The sequence below is a fragment of the Rana temporaria genome, chromosome 1, assembly GCF_905171775.1.
Source record: "Rana temporaria chromosome 1, aRanTem1.1, whole genome shotgun sequence".
Lineage (NCBI taxonomy): Eukaryota > Metazoa > Chordata > Amphibia > Anura > Ranidae > Rana > Rana temporaria.
In genome coordinates this window covers 64,187,281-64,207,408 of record NC_053489.1, presented here as the reverse complement: position 1 = coordinate 64,207,408, position 20,128 = coordinate 64,187,281, and the positions used below count along the sequence as shown (strand labels likewise).

Sequence of the window (20,128 nt, the reverse complement as noted above, 5' to 3'; positions counted from 1 at the left end):
TGAGATCATCTCTCATTGGCCGCACAGATCGCCTAGCAAACGGCCACTCCGATTGGCCGTTCACGGCGATCTGTGATTGGCTGTGCACAGAAGTTCCCCGCTGCGCGCTCGGGAGCGCACGGAAAGGGGTGGACGTCAATTGACGGCGCCCCAGAGAAGTGGAACCACCTTGCGGCCGTCAATGGTCGTACGGCCGTCGGGAAGTGGTTAATATAGCATATGGGGTCTATAAGGACATTGATAATTTTGGAGGGGGTTAACTAAATAATAAAAGGCATTAAACTCGCAGTGACTTATAAAAATAAATATTACAGAGAAGCAATAAAATTAAAAAATTGGGAAAAAAATATGTTTTAGTAGAAACCTAAAGCGGATCTATAAACTCTTATTCTTTACAGCAGGGTTTCTCAACCAGGGTTCCTCCAGAGGTTTCTAGGGGTTCCTTGAACAATTTCCGCCTCTTGGATGAGTAATCACTGACACCAATGATCTTTTTAGCTATCTGTGTGTAATTGCAGGGATTTTTTTTCGCAAACAATAGGTGCTGGAACTCAACCACGCCCCCCCAAGACCCCTCCACCCACACACATCCTCCAAATCACATGAAATAGTGGGTGTGGTCAGTCACATTTCAGGAACAGTAGGAGGGTCCTAATGGGGCATTAAATACCAGAATTGCATTACATACAGAGTGCATAGTTGTCAATTGGAAAACATAGAAACCTGACTTCTGTGTTTACAAGTGATTGTGGTGAGCAGCCCCCCCCCCTCCCCTCAAGGGTTTGAGCCAAAGGTGGAGGAACTGAGTTACACCAAGTTCCCCCTGAAAATAAGCCCTGTGTAAATGTATTGTGAGCTGTAAATATAAGAATTATTAGCAGGGGTTCCCTGAAGGCAAAACATTTCAAGGGTTCCTCCATGTTAAAAAGGTTGAGAAAGGCTGCTTTACAGCCAAGGTAGCTGCCACCTTAGCCTCTTTTTATTTTTAATTGCCATTGCACATGTGATCAGTTATGAGACCAGCCAATTTGATAGTTTGACCTTGAGTTGAGAGTACAAGCAACTGTGATAGTTATACATGTCAAAACTTGTTTAAAGGTAAAAAAAAATTCCCCTAAATAGCTTCCTTTAGGGCTCTTTCACACATCCCTTCAGTTTCTTTCGTCGGCTCAGCGGGGATCCCCGCTGAGCTGTCGGCGGATAGGGCGGTCCCCGCACACAGTGCAGGGACCGCCCTGTCTGAGCTACGCTCTGCCCTATGGGGAACCGGATGCAGACGGACCGTCTGTCCGTCTGCATCAGTTCCGTTCCGCCGGACGGAAGAAAAATAGGGTTTTCTTCCATCCGAAAACCGGATCCCGACGGACGCGGATGCTCCATCCGCTAACGGACGCGGATGCTCCATCCGCTAACGGACGCGTTCCCATAGGGATTCATTACAAGTCCGTTAACGGACTTGTAATGAACGGACAGCCGGAACGGACGTCTGAAAGGGGCCTTACCTTAGTGCAATCCTCCTTCCCTTACCTCATCCTTCGATTTTGCTTTTAAATGTGCTTATTTCTTCTGAGAAATCCTCACTTCCTGTTCTTCTGTCTGTAACTCCACACAGTAATGCAAGTCTTTTTCCCTGGAGTTTCGTGCTCGCCCCCCTCCCTTGAGGGGGGAGGGGGCAAGCAGGAGAGTCAGGACGCTCTCTACTTTGCAGATAGAGAAAGGAGCTGTGTGTTAGTGGGTGTCCTGACTCTCCTGCTCACCCCCTCCCCCCTCAAGGGAGGGGGCGAGTACGACACTCCACACCAGGGAGAAAGCCTCGCATTACTGTGTGGAGTTACAGACAGAAAAACAGGAAGCGAGGATTTCTCAGAAGAAATAAGGACATTTAAAAGCAAAATGGAAGGATGAGGTAAGTGAAGGAGGACTGCACTAAGGTAAAGGAAGCTATTTAGGGGATTTTTACCTTTACAACCCCTTTAATTTGATTAGCATAGGGGAAGCCTAAAACTGTCAAAAATCTTTTTCAGACAAATACATGAGATGTATGTTACAGGTTAATAATGCAGATAAACATATGAGTATAAAATACAAAAATAATACAACTATAGAGGAGAGGTCGGGATTCTTCTATTGCACTAGGGAGTTCTGTAGGTGTGGGCACGGTTCTGTGTTGTGTATGGTCTGACCCTGCCTACATGTAGTTATAAGGGTATAAAAATGATAGGTGTGTAGGCACGTCCATGGCTAGTGTGGAGGGGCAGACCGAGCTGAAGCATTTGGAACCCAAGTGTAGTTCCTCTGACTTAAAGTGGTAGTAAACTCTTTACTACCACTTTTACCTACAGGTAAGCCTATAATAAGTAGGTATAAAGAATATCTCCTAAACCTGTACGGTTTAGGAGATATTCCCCTTGCAATGCGCCGCTGATTGCAGTGGCGCATGCGCAGCGGGGATCCTCGGCTAAAGGGCTGACAGCCGCCGGACCTTGCCGGAATGGAGTCTCCCGCGCGTATGCGGGTATACAACCGCTTTAAGCTGCTGGTGTAGTTCCTCTGACTTAAGCTGAGGGGGCAGGTCATTCTTGGGACCTGGGCTGTATCAGGAATTGTTTCTGTCCTCCTAGCCTTGGAAATGTATCTGAAAAAAAAAAAAAGAACTATAGAGAGAAAGGAAAGGTAGAGGGGAAGAAGAGGAGGAAGATGGGGACTTGGGAGACATAAGACCAAGGTGACATGTCAGGAAGAGCCAAGTTGAAATAGGGGATATATAAGAACAGGAGAATGGGAACAAGAGAGAAATGACAGCCTGTCTCCCACATGGGTCAGACGATGCTTCACCCCCAGAGCCCCCATTTTTTGTGATTGACTGGGTTGTTTAGGCTAGAGTGTAAATAGGCTTTTTATTGTGAGCAGGAAGCAAGGATGTCGGTTTGCTTTGCCATCTGTATCTTATTAGGGAAATGTCCTTTTACAGCCCGTACACACGACCAGGTTTTCCGACGGGAAAACTGCGAGGAGAGCTTTTGGCCGGGAATCCTGGCTGTGTTTATGCTCCCTCGCAGTTTTTCTTATGGGGAAACTGCCAAACCCGCCGGCAAAAAAAAGAGAACCAGCTCTCATTTTTTCTTGTCGGGATTCCCGACTGACTTTTTTCCGTCGGAAATCTTGAGCGTGTGTACGGGGCATTACTTTCTGTTATGTAGGCTCAACAGGAGGTTAGGGGATATCTTTGCAGGTTGAAGAAAGTCCCCTTTTTGAAAGCTGTCACAGGAACAAGTGTCCACCATGAAAAAATCATCCTTTATGTTCTGGTGACAACTCAAAATGTTGGATTTAACCTCACTTTTGTTCCAGGTGACATTGGTGATCAAGACAATTCAAATGTAATGGTCCCTAACAGGCAGCAATGCAACTTGTGGTTCTAACCCCTCACCACCATATCTTAATCTAAAATAAACAAAAACATTTTGCCTTTAGTTATACTTTATTATGTTTAAAGCGGTGGTTCACCCTTAGAGGGCACTTTTTAGCCTTAAATTCCTGCTCGCTTTGTCTAGGGGAATCGGCTATTTTTTTTTAAAATATGAGCAGTACTTACCCGTTTACGAGATGCATCCTCTCCGTCGCTTCTGGGTATGGGCTGCGGGAATGGGCATTCCTTCTTGATTGACAGTCTTCCGAGAGGCTTACGACGGTCGCATCCATCGCGTCACGATTTTCCGAAAGAAGCCGAACGTCGGTGCGCAGGCGCAGTATAGAGCCGCACCGACGTTCGGCTTCTTTCGGCTACGAGTGACGCGATGGATGCGACCGTCGGAAGCCTCTCGGAAGACCGTCAATCAAGAAGGAATGCCCGCTCCTGAAGACCCATACCCGGAAGCGACGGAAGAAGATGCATCTCGAAAATGGGTAAGTACGGATCATATTTTAATACAAATAGCCGATTCCCCTAGACCGAACGAGCAGTAATCTAAGGGGAAAAGGGAAATTTTTTTATAAATGGGTGAACTCCCGCTTTAACTACTTTCCGCCCGTAGGACATCCATGGACGTCCTCTAAATGCAGTAATTATACCGTGATGATGCCTGCACCTCCAGGCATCATCCTGGTATTGAATTTACATTTTTCAGCCGGCGATTCCCTGTGTAGCAGAAGTGATTCTCGTGGCTAATTAGCCACTCAATCATGTCTGCGGGTGGTGGAAAGGGGACCAACCCCCTCCTGCTGCCGCCTTTCCCGGGCTCTACCGTCTTATTGCAGAGCCCGGAGCAATGATGAAACCAGCGGCATCGCCTGTACAGAACAGCGAGAGAGAGGAACAACAACAGTTGTCCCTCTCTCTCTCTCTCTGTGACCCCGGAAACAGGAAGCAACGAGTATGTTGTCACTTCTGGTTCTGCCTCTTTGTTTACCTGGTTGTTAGCGGCCAGGAAAGCAGCCGATCAGACCGATCCGGCTTCATTGAATAGACCCCCGATCTCTCCATAAAGAGGACCTGTCACGGCCCATGCTGTCACAATGTTGTTCAGCCCTTGTGTGATAGCAATAAAGTTAATAAAATAAAGATAACAAATAAAGTTTTGTATAAAATAAATCCCCCCCGTGCTTATGCGCAAATGCAAGCAGGTACATTACTCCTGCACGCATATGTGAACAGTGATTGCACCACACATGTGAGGTATCTGTTAGAGTGAGAGCAATAATGCTTGCACTAGACCTCCTGTGTAACTTTAAACTGGTAATCTGTAAAGGAGTTTAAAGCGACGTCTATGGAGAATTTTAGGCACCATAGTTTGCCGCCATTCCACGGGCAGACGCAATTTTAACCACTTAAGCCCCGAACCATTATGCAGCTAAAGGGCCAGGCCCCCTTTTGCGATTCGGCACTGCGTCGCTTTAACTGACAATTGCGCGGTCGTGCGACGTGGCTCCCAAACTAAATTTACATACTTTTTTTTCTCCATAAATAGAGCTTTTTTTTGCTGGTATTTGATCACCTCTGCGGTTTTTATTTTTTTTAAATGGTGACCCAAGTAGAAGGTGTCTGTCAAGGCGCCAAAAGATGTGCCCCTACAGATTCCAGTAATAGACATCTAGCCCTGAATATGAAAGAAACACACATCGAGACGTGCTTTGGTGTGAAGGAGCCCTTGGGAATGAGATCAAGATTATAATATGAAGAGACTTTGGCCCCGTACACACGACCGAGTTTCTCGGCAGAATTCAGCCAGAAACTCGACGTATGCTGCCGAGAAACCCAGTCGTGTGTACACTTTCCGCCGAGGAACTCGTCGAGCCAAATAGAGAACATGTTCTCTATTTCCTCGTTGTTCAATGGGAAACTTTGGCTCACTGAGATCCTCGGTGGCTTCACAAGGAACTCGACGAGCAAAACGATGTGTTTTGCCCGTCGAGTTTCTCGGACGTGTGTACGGGGCCTGATAATAAGTCCTTAGAGCCACATTTATGCCTCTAAGTTACTTAGTAATGTCAACTGCATTTGTTTTATTTTCTGGGGAGATTTACACACAGCATCTGCACTGCAAATGGATCTCTTCCCATTACTAACCTTTCATCTATTCCGGATGGTTTCCCCTACATTTATTGCTGTGGTCAGTTGTAGTGATAGATCAGGTACCATCTTCCCTAGAACATATAAGTGCTTTATGTTCATGTTCTTAAAAGAACCAATCACATTTGGCATTCAACTTTACCATTTGACCTCCAGAAGATTTACCCCCCCCCCCTTCATGACCAGGCCAGTATCTACGATACAGCACTGCGTTACTTTAACTGACAATTGTGCGGTAACGCAATGCTATACCGAAATAACATTTATGTAATTTTTATCCCACAAAAAAAACGCAGTGGCAGTCAAATTACAATAGTAATGGCGGTGATCAGCGACTTAAAGCTGGACTGCAATATTGCAGCAGATATTCTGACACTTTTGACACTTTGTGGGAACCAGTAACACTAATACAGTGATCAGTGCTAAAAACATGCATTGTCGCTGTACTAAAGACACTGGCTGGGATGGGGTTAAACATCTAGGGGCGATCCGAGGGTTAAATGTATGCCTAACCAGTGTAAGTGTGTACTATGTGTGCTGCTTTTGCTAAGGGATGTGCTGGATTTTCGAGAATTCATCACTTTCCACCGTTAGGACGGAGCCCTGCCTTGTTTACATAGACAGAGCTCCATCAAGCCTCTCTCCTTGACGATCAGTGAGTGCCAGCAGACATCCATTGACCGGCACCCACTGATCGGCTTCTGCTGTGACTAATCACAGCAAAAGCAGCGCACCGGCGCCCCCTGCCCAAAAGTCCAGAATCACATATATATACATGAGTGTTGCTTGGTTCAGAAAGAATGCTGGCTTACTCTTAGGCCTCGTACAGACAAGAGGATATCCGCTGGAAACGGTCCGCCGGACCGTTTCCAGCGGATAAATCCTCTGGCGGATTTGGATCTGATGGCTGTACACACCATCAGATCGAAATCCCTGCGGAATACATCCGCGGTGACGTGCGCGACCCAGGAAGGTAAATACTTCCACGCATGCGTCAAATCATTATGACGCATGCGAGGGATGGGAGCGGACGGACTGATCCGGTGAGTCTGTACAGACGACCGGATCAGTCCGCTGGACTTGATTCCCGCGGATAGATTTCTTAGCATGCTAAGAAATTTCTATCCGCTGGGAATCCGTCGGCTGGATTTTTATCCGCCTGAAAATGTCCGCTAGGCCGTACACACGACCGGATCTATCTGCTGGAACTTAATCCCGGGAGCAATGAGAGGAAGCTGCAAGTGGCACTATGGGGGCTGTTAAGAAGAAGGGAGTCTGTGGTATTCATCCACCAATCACTACATAACCCCAACCCATTTATTGAAGCTATCTTGGGACAATCCCTAGTGTCTGTAATGACACACTTCCTCTAATTTAGAGAACAATAAAAAAAAAAAAAACACAGTAGACTATACATTTAAAAAAGAAAAAAAGATAGAGAGAGAAAACCAGACATTAACTTACTCTAAAGAAATGTTTGTAGTTCACTTCTGTAATAGGATCATTACAATTAAGCAATAATCAGAAGTAATTAAGTGATCCCACAAGGAAGTAGTTATACTAACTGTATGTAGAGGAATTTAGTCAAACCCAACCACAAGATAAAAAAAAAATCAAGGTCAGGCTTCAGTTTTAGAAAAACAACAGGAGGAAATAGTAATCAGAATTGTAAATTATTGGTTGTGACTCAGAAGGCGTTATGGGAGCAGCACTGTTTGATTGACAGGTATATATTGCCTAGGACAATTGTTGTAGAAATAGTATTAATAAATCGCACACATGATTTTAGGGAGGTTCAGAATTGAGATATTACATTTTGTGATCTCCTATGCCACCCGTCTTGGAGAGGCTTGGAGTCTACAGTCTACTGATCTTCTATTTCTAAAATAGGCAGAATTTAAAAGCCACACAAAGCGGATGTTTCTGTTTTTTATGGTTGCTGGTTGCTCTACTAATCTAATGCCGCGTACACACGTCCGTTTTTCATGACGTGAAAATTTTCATTTTTTAAAATGGTCATTAAAAAGGATCGTGTGTAGGCTCCAGAGAATTTTTCATGACGTGAAAAATGGGCAATAAAAATTTAGAACATGCTCTAATTTTTCGCTGCACTTTTCACGTTGTCGTTTTTCACGTTGTGAAAAACAGTCGTGTGTAGGCTTTAACGACGTGAAAAAAATGCGCAGAAGCAAGTTATGAGACGGGAGCACTCGTTCTGGTAAAACTAGCGTTTGTAATGGAGATTCTACATTCGTCACGCTGTAACAGACTGAAAAGCACGAAGACTAAAAAGCGCGAATCGTCTCTCACCAAACTTTTACTAACACAAAATAAGCAAAAGCAGCCCAAAGGGTGGCGCCATCTGAATGGAACTTCCTCTTTATAGTGCCGTCGTACGTGTTGTACGTCACCGCACTTTGCTCAAGCATTTTTTTTTCACAATCGTGTGTATGCAAGGCAGGCTTGACAAGAATCACGTTGAAAAAAACTTTGTTTTTTCTAGGACATTAAGAATGGTCGTGTGTAAGCGGCATTACACTACCACTAGAAACCTGATGGTAACACATTTCCATGATGGAAGGAATAATTGGGAACTTTCTTTTATAGAATGACACCTTATTGTGGGAAGGGCTTAGGCTGCATTCACACCTGAGCGTCGGTCGTTCGGTCGGTTTTTTGGGCGTTTTTTTCTGGTGTTTTGTCACGCGTATTTGCGCGTTTGCATACAGCGTCGTGCAACTTTTTTGTACTTCGGCGTTTTTTATTTTAGCCAATAGGAAAAATGATCATCTTTTCATCACTTGTTGCTATGTTGGTAGATTTTTTTAATCTTCTGCCTGGGTGACAAGTTCTATTTATTAAAGCGACGAAACGCCCGTAGCAAACGCCCGTTGTCGCGCGATACGCTCAATTCGCGCGTTTCCCATTACTTTCTATGGGAAAAAAAAACGCTCAAGTACGTCCAAACCGCACGATACGCGCGACAAAAAAAGGTCCGGGACTTGTTTGAGCTTCGCGCGACAGGCGTTTGGGCGTTCAGGTGTGAACAGTCACCATAGGGAATAATGTTAATTCTCCCCTCTGGCGTTTGTGAGCAGTGCGCTTCAGGCGTAAAAACGCCTAGGTGTGAATGGGGCCTAAGACACAAACTACTATGGGGAAGCCTTACAATTGTAGTCTTCTAGAGATAAAGGTACCTGGCAGATGAGTCGGCCTCCTGGTGCCCATCCAGTAAAAAAAGAAAACAGATTTGGGTCGGGTTGTCCCTTCAAGGAAATCTGCATTGAGTTAAATTTGGAAACGGGATTACTTGAACTCTTCTTTTTAAAATTCCAGTAACCTTGCTCACCTGGTGATCCAAAGGCTTCTGTGTGTTAGAAGTCAATGTCCCAGAACACGTATGCCCAAAAGGAGTTCTGACTTCTGTCTTGACTTTAGTTTCTGTATGCTTGTTTTTGGGTCAGAGACTCAGAATGCTCTGAAGGCAACATCGTGCATGAGACAGGTAATTGGTATTTATTTTTTTATTTTTTTTTAATCCCAACTTTTTTATTGGCAAGAATATTAAGTAACTGTACAATGTAATACAAAAATGCATATGAACCAACAGCACAAACATTGTACATAAGGTATACAGGAAAATAGAGACGGTCACATTATATTTGGCTCATATAAAAAGTTTTGTGAAGAAACAAAAGTAAAAAAAAAAAGTAAAATACAAACAAAACAACCAGAGCTTGTTAATGGACAATTGCTCAGAATGGCATATTTTCTACTCTCGGATATAAAACAAAGAAATTCCCATGCTCCGGCCAAATCCATTATAACTCTTGGTGGGTTCAAAATTCTTACAGTTAATCCACCACAAACTGTGGAGGGGCAAGACTTGGATTACACTTGTTTTCTTTCCGTCAGCAACCCCCTCCAGTTCTCTGCTCCAGCTAAAGCTGTGTAAGGGGCCCCAACATTTGTGATGGTTGCCCTGCCCATGATGCTCATGTACACCGCATGAGCATCATGGGAAATGTATGTATTTCAAAAACATCTGGGGTGCCAAGGTTCACCATCACTGATCTAGCCAATTCTTTTTAAATGCATTTCGAAGACAATAAGACAACTGTTCTCTAATTAAAAGGGAGTTAACATAAGCAACCCACTGTGCCTTGATAGGCACTGTAGATGCCATCCAAAATCGAGCAATTCACTTTCTAGCTAGGTACAATAATCTGGTCACCATGATGTAAATACCTTTTGGATTAATTTCAGCATCAATCGCGCCACACCACGGGGGCACCATGGCAGGCGTGCAATAAGCTCTGTGCCGGATGAATAGTTGCAAAAGTTAATGTGAAGCTGATATAGATACAGCAGGAAGCAACTCCATGGCCATATCCCATCGATCACTATCTATCTCTCCAATGTCAATAATCCAATGGGCTCTACATTTTAATATGTAATTGGTATTTTAAAGCAGAGGTACTGCAGCTGCTGACTTTTAATAATAGGACACTTACCTGTCCATGATATCAACAATGTCCACACCGCAGCTAATGTTTCCATCAGCTGTCAGGTGCTGCCGCCACCATGGCCGGTAAGGGAATCCAGTAGTGAAGCATTATGACTTTGTTCTGGGTCCCTAATGCGCATGCACGAGGCACTGCTGCTCTCTCTCCTATCGGCCCGGCGGCGGAGGAAGGAGGAGAAGGGAGCAGAGCTGCTGGTGTAATGCTCCACGGCCGGTCTCCCGGAAATAGGAAAGGGTTCCTGTCAAAGACAGGTATCTGCTCCCCCCCCCCCCCAAAAAAAAGGTGCCAAATGTGGCACTAGAAGGGGGGGGGACAAATGAGCAGAAGTTGCACTATTTGGTGGAACTTGTCTGTAAAATGCTTTTTTTCCCCCCAAATAGTGTCTTTGTGGCCCACAGTGGTTTAAATTAATTGAGGCCATAGCTATCGTCCAGTTGGTAAAGGCTACATTTCATGATATCATTTCACAGCTCAATACTAAAGGAAATGCTCTGCTTTCCCTAGGGTAAAATATCATAAGTTGATATTATTGATATAGTGTTTACATTTCAAAAGTTCTTCTTTCTTTTTTTTTTTTCATGGAAATTAAAGATATAAAGTTATCCATTGGAGACCAATTTCTCGCATTTCGGCTATTTTATTGGAGCATAACAGTCCTGGTATATAAATACTTACATATAAAACCTGATCAGCTTGATGAAACCTGATGAACCTGATTTTATAACCCCCTCACCTAAAATTGAGTAGGTCCTCCTTTTGCCGTAAAATCAGCCTTGACCCATCGAGGCATGGACTGCATTAGACTTTATGTCCTGCGCTAAACTATAAAAAATCCCATATGATTAAACCCTGTAATGCAATTCATATCTCCAATGGTATAATAAAAAAAAAACAATTGCGAAGAATAAGATAAATCAAAATCATAATCCAGTGTAACTGTGAAACTTCATCAGCCCCATATATTCAACCGTATCTTGTAGGATCACATCCAATTTAACGTGGATCATGGCCTTCGTGACCCTATTTTTGGTTTCCACAATTCAGTAAAACCTTGGTTTGAGAGTAACTTGGTTTGAGAGTGTTTTGCAAGACAAGCTACATTTTTTAATAAATTGTGACTTGATATACAAGCAATGTCTTGATATAAGAGTAGCGTCATGTCACAATTGGGTATGAGAAGAGGCGCCTCTAAGTGTAGCAGTATGGTTGCATTTAACCTCTTCCCCACCGGCGTATAGTCATATGATGTCCGCAGGAACCCTTCGTTCCTCTGTTCATCCCTCTGGGCGGACGTTATATGACGTCCTGGGATTCCCTGCCGTGTAGAGAGCATGGCGGCCGTGATGTCCGCCGGGCACCCGCGATTGCTTGTCACAGAGCAGGGACGTGGGTCTCTGTGTGTAAACACAGAGATCCACATCCTGTCAGGGAGAGGAGACCGATGGTGAGTCCCTTGTACATAGGGACACCGATCGGTCACCTCCCCCAGTCAGTCTCCTCCCCCCACAGTTAGAATCACTCCCTAGGGAACACATTTAACCCCTTGATCGCCCCTAGTGTTAACCTCTTCCCTGACGGTCACATTTATACAGTAATCAGTGCATATTTATAGCACTGTTCGCTGTATAAATGTGAATGGTCCAAAAATAGTGTCCGATCTGTCCGCCGCAATATTGCAGTCCTGACAAAAATCGCAGATCGCCGCCATTATTAGTGAAAAAAAATATATAAAAATGCCCTAATTCTATCCCCTATTTTGTAGACGCTATCATTTTTGCGCAATCCAATCAATATACAGTTATTGTGATTTTTATTTTTTTTAACAAAAATATGTAGAATAATACATATCGGCCTAAACTGAGGAAAACAAATACATTTTTTAAATTGGGATATTTATTATAGCAAAAAGTAATAAATATTGTGTTGTTTTTTTTTTTTCAAAATTGACGCTTTTTTTGTTTATAGCGCAAAAAAAAAAAACGTAGAGGTGCTCAGATACCACCAAAAGAAAGCTCTATCTGTGGGGGAAAAAAATGATCAAAATGTATTTGGGTACAATGTCACATGACCGCATAATTCTCATTCAAAGTGTGACAGCGCTGAAAGCTGAAAATTGGCCTGGGCAGGAAGGGGGTGAAAATGCCCTGTATGGAAGTGGTTAATAAAGGTACGACATTTCGTAAACTCACATGGTTGATGATTAAAAGAGGCACATCTAAGTATACAGGTATCTGAGGTAAAGCAATCTACATAGATCATCCTCCACACCGCCATTGATGTTGTCCCTTCCACTCTGCGCTCCACGAGCGCTTCAAGCCTCGCTTTCAGATCGCTCTACTGTAGGGTAGTCTTTCCGGTCACCCTTGTGGAGGCTTCCATTTGTGGATAGAGATTTTATGGTTACACAATCTATCACATTGCTATACTCTTATTATATGGACTATAAACTGAAGGACCTATGAATAAATGGTTGTGGAACAAATCATTTGAGTTTCCGTTATTTCTTATGGGGAAATTTGCTTTGATATAGGGCCCTAATCGATTAATCGACAACTAATCATTTATGAAATTAATCGATTACCATTTTCATAATCGATTAATCGGCCAGTAACATAATGGGGTTAAAAAAAAAAATTAGCCCTTTATAGTACAAAAAAGCAAATCGCTACTGTAAATATTACTTTCACTGTCCCACGGTAAAAAAATGAACCCATTACAGTAGCAATTATTTGCTCTTTTTGTACTTATTTTTGTCTTTTTAACCCCATTATGTTACTAAACATCTCAGGCCTGGGTTCACACCTCTGTTTTTTTGGTGCTTTTTGCAGAAACGCACTACAGTTCAGTTACATGTTTTCCTATGGGTCACGTTCACATCCATGATTTTTTTTCAGCTGCTGCGTATTTGGAAAGGGCAAGGACTTTTCAACGCAAAGCGGTGCCATTTTGTTTTTTTTTTGGGTTCAATATACTTTAATGGAGAAGCTGCAGAAAAGCATGTAATGTGTTTTGTAATCTGCCCGACAACAAATTGGCCTAAAATTTTTAAAAAATGCTAATTTTTTTTTTTTTAAAGGCTATTATCCGATTATTGATTAATCGAAACAATATTCGGCCAACTAATCGATTATGAAAATAATCGTTAGTTGCAGCCCTACTTTGATATACAAGTGCTTTAGAGTACAAACATGTTTCTGGAACGAATTATGCTCGCAATCCAAGGTTTTACTGTACTAAGACAATTTGTCTTCCAGGATAAATATGGATTTTATTAACTTGGCTTTATTCAGATGTATGCTGGCATTTGAGTTTCTGTTCCAAAACATACAGCCTTTCCTCCGAACTCACTGTGTTCTGTGTTATTTCTACTCCTAAGAGCGTAAAGGAAAGGGATTCCAAACAATAGTTTACGGTAATAAAATGATGTCTGCATTGTAGCTCTGTGACATGTCCTAGGTCTGTGCATGCCCAGACTGCTCTAACAATAAGTGACTGTGGCCAAGCATTGTTCTGCCAATGACAGTTGACTGAGAGTATGTCTGCTCTAAACGGAATGACAGCGTTCAATGGCACCCTTACATTAGCTACTTCTAGAGGGGTGCGACTGCTGCAAGCAATTGTTTACTGAGGTCACGGCATCTAATGCATATTTAACTTTTATTTTTCTAGCAGGATTTACTTTGCCGGTGTGTGAGTGTGATGAGGTTTACATAACCCGGGAATGAATCTGAAAAATTGGGTCATTTCTTAGACTGAAATTAAGTTCAGTGACCTATTGTATAAAACGAATACACGCCCTGAAAGCAGAGCAACTCATAAATCCGCAGCACGTTCTTTCTATAGAAAATGTCAGGAATGTTTGTTCTATTAAATACATTATCAGTAAGTAGCTTATTGTTCTATAAACTGAAAATATTGTGTTTGGATACATTAAGGAATGGTTGGGCCTAGTCTAAAAAAAAATTGTAATCTGTGTCCCAATTGGGTAGATTCGAAAGTGATGGATAATCCAAAATGATATACAGGTGCATCTCCTCAAATTAGAATATCATCAAAAAGTTAATTTATTTCAGTAGTTCAATTTAAAAGTGAAACTCATATATTTTATATAGATGCGTTAGACACGTGATATTTCTCATGCATTTCTTTCTTTAATTTTGATGATTATGGCTTACAGCTAGTAAAAACCCCAAATTCTGTAACTCAGAAATGTGAATATTACATAGGACCAATAAAAAAATAATTTTTAATACTGAAAAGTATGTCCATGTACAGTATAGTGTGCACTCAGGCCGCCTTAAGCTCATCTGCATTGTTGGGTCTGGTGTCTCTCATCTTTCTCTTGACAATACCCCACAGATTCTCTATGGCAAGGGTGTCAAGCTCAATTTTATTGTGGGCCGCATCAGCATAATGATTGCCCTCAAAAGGGCCGGTTTTATCTGTAAGGCCTCGTACACATGGACGGACTGTCCGATGAAAACGGTCCGCCGGACCGTTTTCATCGGACATGTCCGCTGCCGGATTTTGGTCTGATGGTTGTACACACCATCAAACCAAAATCCCTGCGGACAAAATACGCGGTGACGTAGCATGCTAAGAAACATTTGTCCGCTGGAAACCTGTCCGATCCGCCGGAAAATTGTCCGGTCGGACGTACAGACGACCAAACATGTCCGCTGAAACTGGTCTGCGGACCAGTTTCAGCGGACATGTTCGGTCGTGTGTACGAGGCCTAAGATTAGATGTCCAGCGCATCCCCTCCCCTTACATTAGATGTCAAGAGCCTCTCCACCATCAGAAGTTGAGTCCCCCACTCTCCCTTACATCACAGTTCACCCCCCTTACTTTATGCTTCTGCTGGGAAGAAGATGGATTCATTGCTTGAAAGCAGAAAGTAAAGGTCTGGAGAAGGACCAGAGGAGGGCTGGAGCTCTCTTGCAGCTGCAGGAGAGGTGCAAGGGCCACATGAAATGGCCTGGAGGGCCGGATTCGGCCCATGGACCTTGTGTTTGACAACTGTTCTCTATGGGGTTTAGGTCAGGCGAGTTTGCTGGTCAATCAAGCACAGTGATACCATGATCATTAAACCAGGGATTGATACTTTTGGCAGTGTGGGCAGGTGCCTGAGTCGCCTTTGCCTGCAAATATGGGGGGGGCAAGGGGCGGGGCTTTAAAAAAAATTCAGTGGATCCATTACAAGTACAAGCCAGAAACTCGACACCTTCTTCATCGGAAACTTTATTTTAGCATCATAGCAGTAACATCATCCAAAATTGTGACACGTTTCGGCCTAAGCCTTCATTATAGCATAGAAGTATAGAACATTTAAAACATATATATAGAGAGAGAGAAATACAGCCCTCCTGAAATAAGGGGTCGGTAAATTTTGGGGCGGGTAAATTGTTTTAAATTTAAATGTATTTTTTTTTCTCAAATTTATTGCTATCACAAGAGATGAAAAACATCCCTTGTAATAGCATTGGCATGTCCTCTTTATAGAGAGATATTAGACCCTGTATCTCTCCTCTGGCCTCTAAAACATCTGATCAAACCAGGATCATATGAAGTCCAACGGGCCAAACATAGTTAAAGAATGCCTGTTATTGATGGAGAAACGGAAATATTGGAAATATTGCCAAAGCAAGTAGGTACAAAAGATAAGCACTGCTACTCTGTTTTAAAGTGCATGTCAAGCCAAAAGCGGAGGCTCTCCCTGTTCCACCTATTTCCAACTCCCTTTAGCTTTCTCCTCAGCTGTCCACCACTCTTCCTACCTTTCCAATAGCTTATCCACACGTGTCCTGCAGACCTCAGCTAAGCTGCAATGTGACTGATAATGTAACTGGCAGTTTGGATTGTGTTTTTAAAGCGGAGTTCCGGCCACAATTTCACTTTTTAAATATAAATACCCCTGTAATACACAAGCTTAATGTATTCTAGTAAAGTTAGTCTGTAAACTAAGGTCCGTTTTGTTAGGTTTTTACAGCATTTAGACACTTTATAAAATAGAAATTGACTGGGGCCGTCTTAAGTGTGGGCATCATGAAGCCAGACTGTATGACTTCCTGGATTTCAGCCTTGCAAATCTCGCACATGCTCAGTGCTGCACAAGCAGTGTAATAGTTTTCAGATCAGGTTTCAGCACCTGTACTGTCCAAGTCACATGATTCTTCGAGACTGGGGAGTGCACAGACTCCTGGAAAGTTACACCCACTACATTCCCAGGAGTCTGTGCGGTGTAGGTTAAGCACCCAGGTGCAGGAAGTGGGAAGATTAACTATTCTGCCTAGCAACAACACTTTGAAGGCATCTAAAAAAAACAAATTTTTTCTTAAGGACTAATGACATTTTTTTAAAACTACTGATGTAATGTTATATTTATGGGTGGAACTCTACTTTAAATCACTAGAAGAAGGTGTAGAACTATAATTTAAGCATCTGAAACGGATGGTTGAATTGGGGCCACAAAAACCTGGAAATGAGCTTTAGGATGAATAATTAAGGAAAACATTGTGGTTTGATAAATGTTTTATATATAGATTGGGACTTTTTATATTATTATCTACAGTATATAACATTCACTCATACTGTATATGCACTTAAATAGTTTATAATTTAGTTTTACTTTTATTGTTATTTCATATATGTTTGTTTTTGGATTATTGTTTTTCATTCACATATTTTTATGTTGTATATTTTCCAATTTTTTTCATAGAAATGTTTGGGTATTATCAATATTAATTTTCTAGCGCTGTACCTCATATTTAAACACTTTTCTAATTTTGTATCCACTTTTTTTTGGTACTGGCAGCTATTTTCTCAATTACTCTATTTAGTTCAGTGCAGTATCTTTTCCAATTCTTTGGTCTGTTTTTTTAAATGTTTTATATACCTTCCTGTAGAGCTTCACGATTCTGGCTAAAATGAGGATCGCATTTTTTCTGCTTAGAAGATAGATCACCATTCTCATGGCGTAACATCATCTTTCACATTAAACAAAAAAATTGGGATAACTTTACTGTTCCGTTTCTTTTTTTTTAATTGAAGTGTATTTTTTCCCAAAAAATTGCATTTGAAAGACCACTGTGCAAATACAGTGTGACATAAAATATTCCAACAATCGCCATTTTATTCCCTAGGGTTTTTGCTAAAAAAAAATATATATATAATGTTTGGGGGTTCCAAGTAATTTTCTAGCAAAAAAAATCTGATTTTAGCGTTGTAAAGTGTCATAAAAAGGTTTAGATTTTAAGTGGTTAAACTTACAGTATTTATCCCTTTGATCTAAGAAGGAAGAGTTACAATGTTTCTACTTATCTACTAGCACAGACAATGTTAAAAATTTGGCAGACTGCCAGAGTGAGCAGAGAAGTCTCTACACTTGTTACATGAAATAATCTGGAAATAATAATAATCTGGAAATAATAATAATCTGTGCAATAGAGATTGTGAGGGGGGTTGAATCGAGATTGCGATTTTTTAACAATTATTGTGCAGCTCTACCTTCCTGCTACGATTCTCTCAACTGAGCACAGGACCCCATGTAAATACTGGGCCAGATCCTCAAAAGGGATACGCCGGCGTATCTACTGATACGCCGTCGTATCCCTGTTTCTATCTTTGGAACTGATCCACAGAATCAGTTTCCAAGAGATAGACAGAAGATCCGACATGTGTAAGGGACTTACACTGCCGGATCTTAGGATGCAGAACCGCATCCGCCGCTGGGGGCATTTCGCGTCGAAATGCCGCCTCGGGTATGCAAATTAGCACTTACGGAGATCCACAAAGCTTTTCAGCTTTGTTTTTTCTCCGTAAGTTTTAGTTTGCAATCGTAAAATTAGGGCTGCTTTTACAAAGTGTAAACTGTTTACACCTTGCAAAAAGCAGACCCTTCTGTCCAGCGACGCGTTTTTTTTTTTGTTTTAAATTTTTTTTTTTCGCCGTATCTTTTTTTTTCCCCGACGCAACTTTATTGACCCGGCACGATCCACAAAGCTCGACGTAACGTAATTTCGCGCTATGCACGCGGGAGCGCGCCTAATTTAAATGGGAATCGCCCCCATTTGAAGAGGAACGCCTTGCGCCGGCGGAATTTAAGTTACACAGCCGAAAATTTCTAGGTAAGTGCTTTGTGGATTGGGCACTTAGGTAGAAATTTTAAGGCAGTGTAACTTAAATGGGAATTTTTACGTTACGCCGGCTCTTTGTGGATCTGGCCCACTGTATTTAGTATAGCCCAGCAGTGTTGTTACCATTATGCTCAGCACACACTAGTACAAGACTCCAGGGAATCACTCCTTAATTTCTGCTGGTCTCAACTCATTATCTCATTGGTCAAGTTTCTGCCAAACATTGGAATGCTTTGATGTTGGACAGATTACATTTTCTAATAGCAAGTGTATCTTTCTTTTCATACAATATTAAGTATTTTGTCCTTCCTTTTTTTTTTTTATAGGCCATACGGAGCTTCCAGGTTGCTTTTCACCTTTATCCCTCAAACAAAGAGTTATGGGAAGAAGACCTGAAATGGGCCCAACAGCTTCTCCAGCAGAAGAGAGAGGTAGAAGGAAAGAATCTACAGAGTAATGGCAGAGATGCCTGCACCGATTCAATCCCAGACTATGACTTTGAAAGTGATGAAGTGGTGGCAGTGTGTGATGCCATATCACAGAAGCAGAAAAGGGCCAACAAAAATAAGACAGTGGTTGTCTCTTCTTCAGGAACCATCCCGTGTCAGCAGTCAGAGGAAGACCAAACCTCTTCTGATGACCCTACATCTTATATCAAGGCACGATAAGATAATTATTCATATGCTGGGCTTTTTTTTTTATTGGCATAATGGTGTGCAGTAACCCATAGCAATCGATTAGAAACCAGCTTTCATTCATCTGGTCAAGCTACGCTCCTAAAATCTAATTTCTGTTGCAGTATCAAAGGCTACCTAATGTCATAGCTGCTTGTGATATGATATTAAAGGAACACCTATATCATATACCGTATATACTGGAGTATAAGCTGAGTTTTTCATTTTTTTTGTGCTGAAAATGCCCCCCTTGGTTTATACTCGAGTCACCTTTTTGCACCTGATCTCCTGGACTTTGGGGACCCGGTACAGGCCAGCCATAGGTCCCCTGGACCCCAACCAAGTGTGCAAAGTTTGTTGTCCTGGGGACCTACGGCCGGGGAGCACCAATTTGTCAAAGCCGGGCACCCCTTCCATAGACTCCCATGTTAAACGTCAGTCTAGTCATGGACACAGTGAGACATGGGCACAGTGAGGCATGGGCACAGTGAGGCATGGAGGCAAAGTGAGGCACAGTGAGGCATGCCGATGGACGCCCTAGGCTTATACTCGAGTCAATACGTTTTCCCATTTATTTGTGGTAAAATTAGGTGCCTCAGCTTATATTTGGGTTGGTTTATGCTCGAGTATATACGGTATGCGTCCAAAGGTGAATTTCACCAGGAAAGAGCCATAAGCTTTGCCGCTGCTTGTTGACATCTTGTGTCAGAACAGTGAATAAGCAACTACCATTAGCCAGGGTTATACTTTGTATGGTGACACAGGTCCTACATTTTCTGTTAGCTGTAACACAGGAACCATAAAAACATTCAGACTGTTAGATCAAAGTATCTTAATAGGTGTCTTCTCATATTTAGGAGGTGGTCATGGTTTTTGCCATGGGGCCTGAAGAGGCACATGCTATACCCTTATGACAGACATGGGGGGATTTAATAAAACTGGAGCTTGCAAAATCTGGTGCAGCTCTGCATAGAAACCAGCTTCTGGGTTTATTGTCAAAGCTTAAAGTGGTTGTAAACCCTTACAGTAACCGGCCCCAGATGATACACAGAGATTAAACCAATCCTCCTACATAGGTTTTATCTGTTAATCTACATCTGTCTTTCCGCTATATCCATTCAATGCACAGAATTTACACAGGATCTCTCAGCTCTAAAAAGTAGGGGGTGGAGGGCATTGCATACTAGCACATTATGGGAGATTCACCTTAAAACAAAGCCCTCC

General features: G+C 42.4%; 1 protein-coding gene across 1 annotated transcript in view; it reads left to right on the top strand.

Annotated features, from left to right (window-relative positions):
• TTC33 (tetratricopeptide repeat domain 33) overlaps positions 1–19,100 on the top strand; it is a 395,532-nt gene extending 376,432 nt beyond the window's left edge. Inside the window, exon 5 of the mRNA XM_040338751.1 lies at positions 18,557–19,100. Within this exon, the coding sequence (XP_040194685.1) occupies positions 18,557–18,898 (342 nt within the window). The 3' untranslated portion in view covers positions 18,899–19,100. The remainder of the gene's footprint in view (positions 1–18,556) is intronic.
• The last annotated feature ends 1,028 nt before the right edge of the window (positions 19,101–20,128 follow it).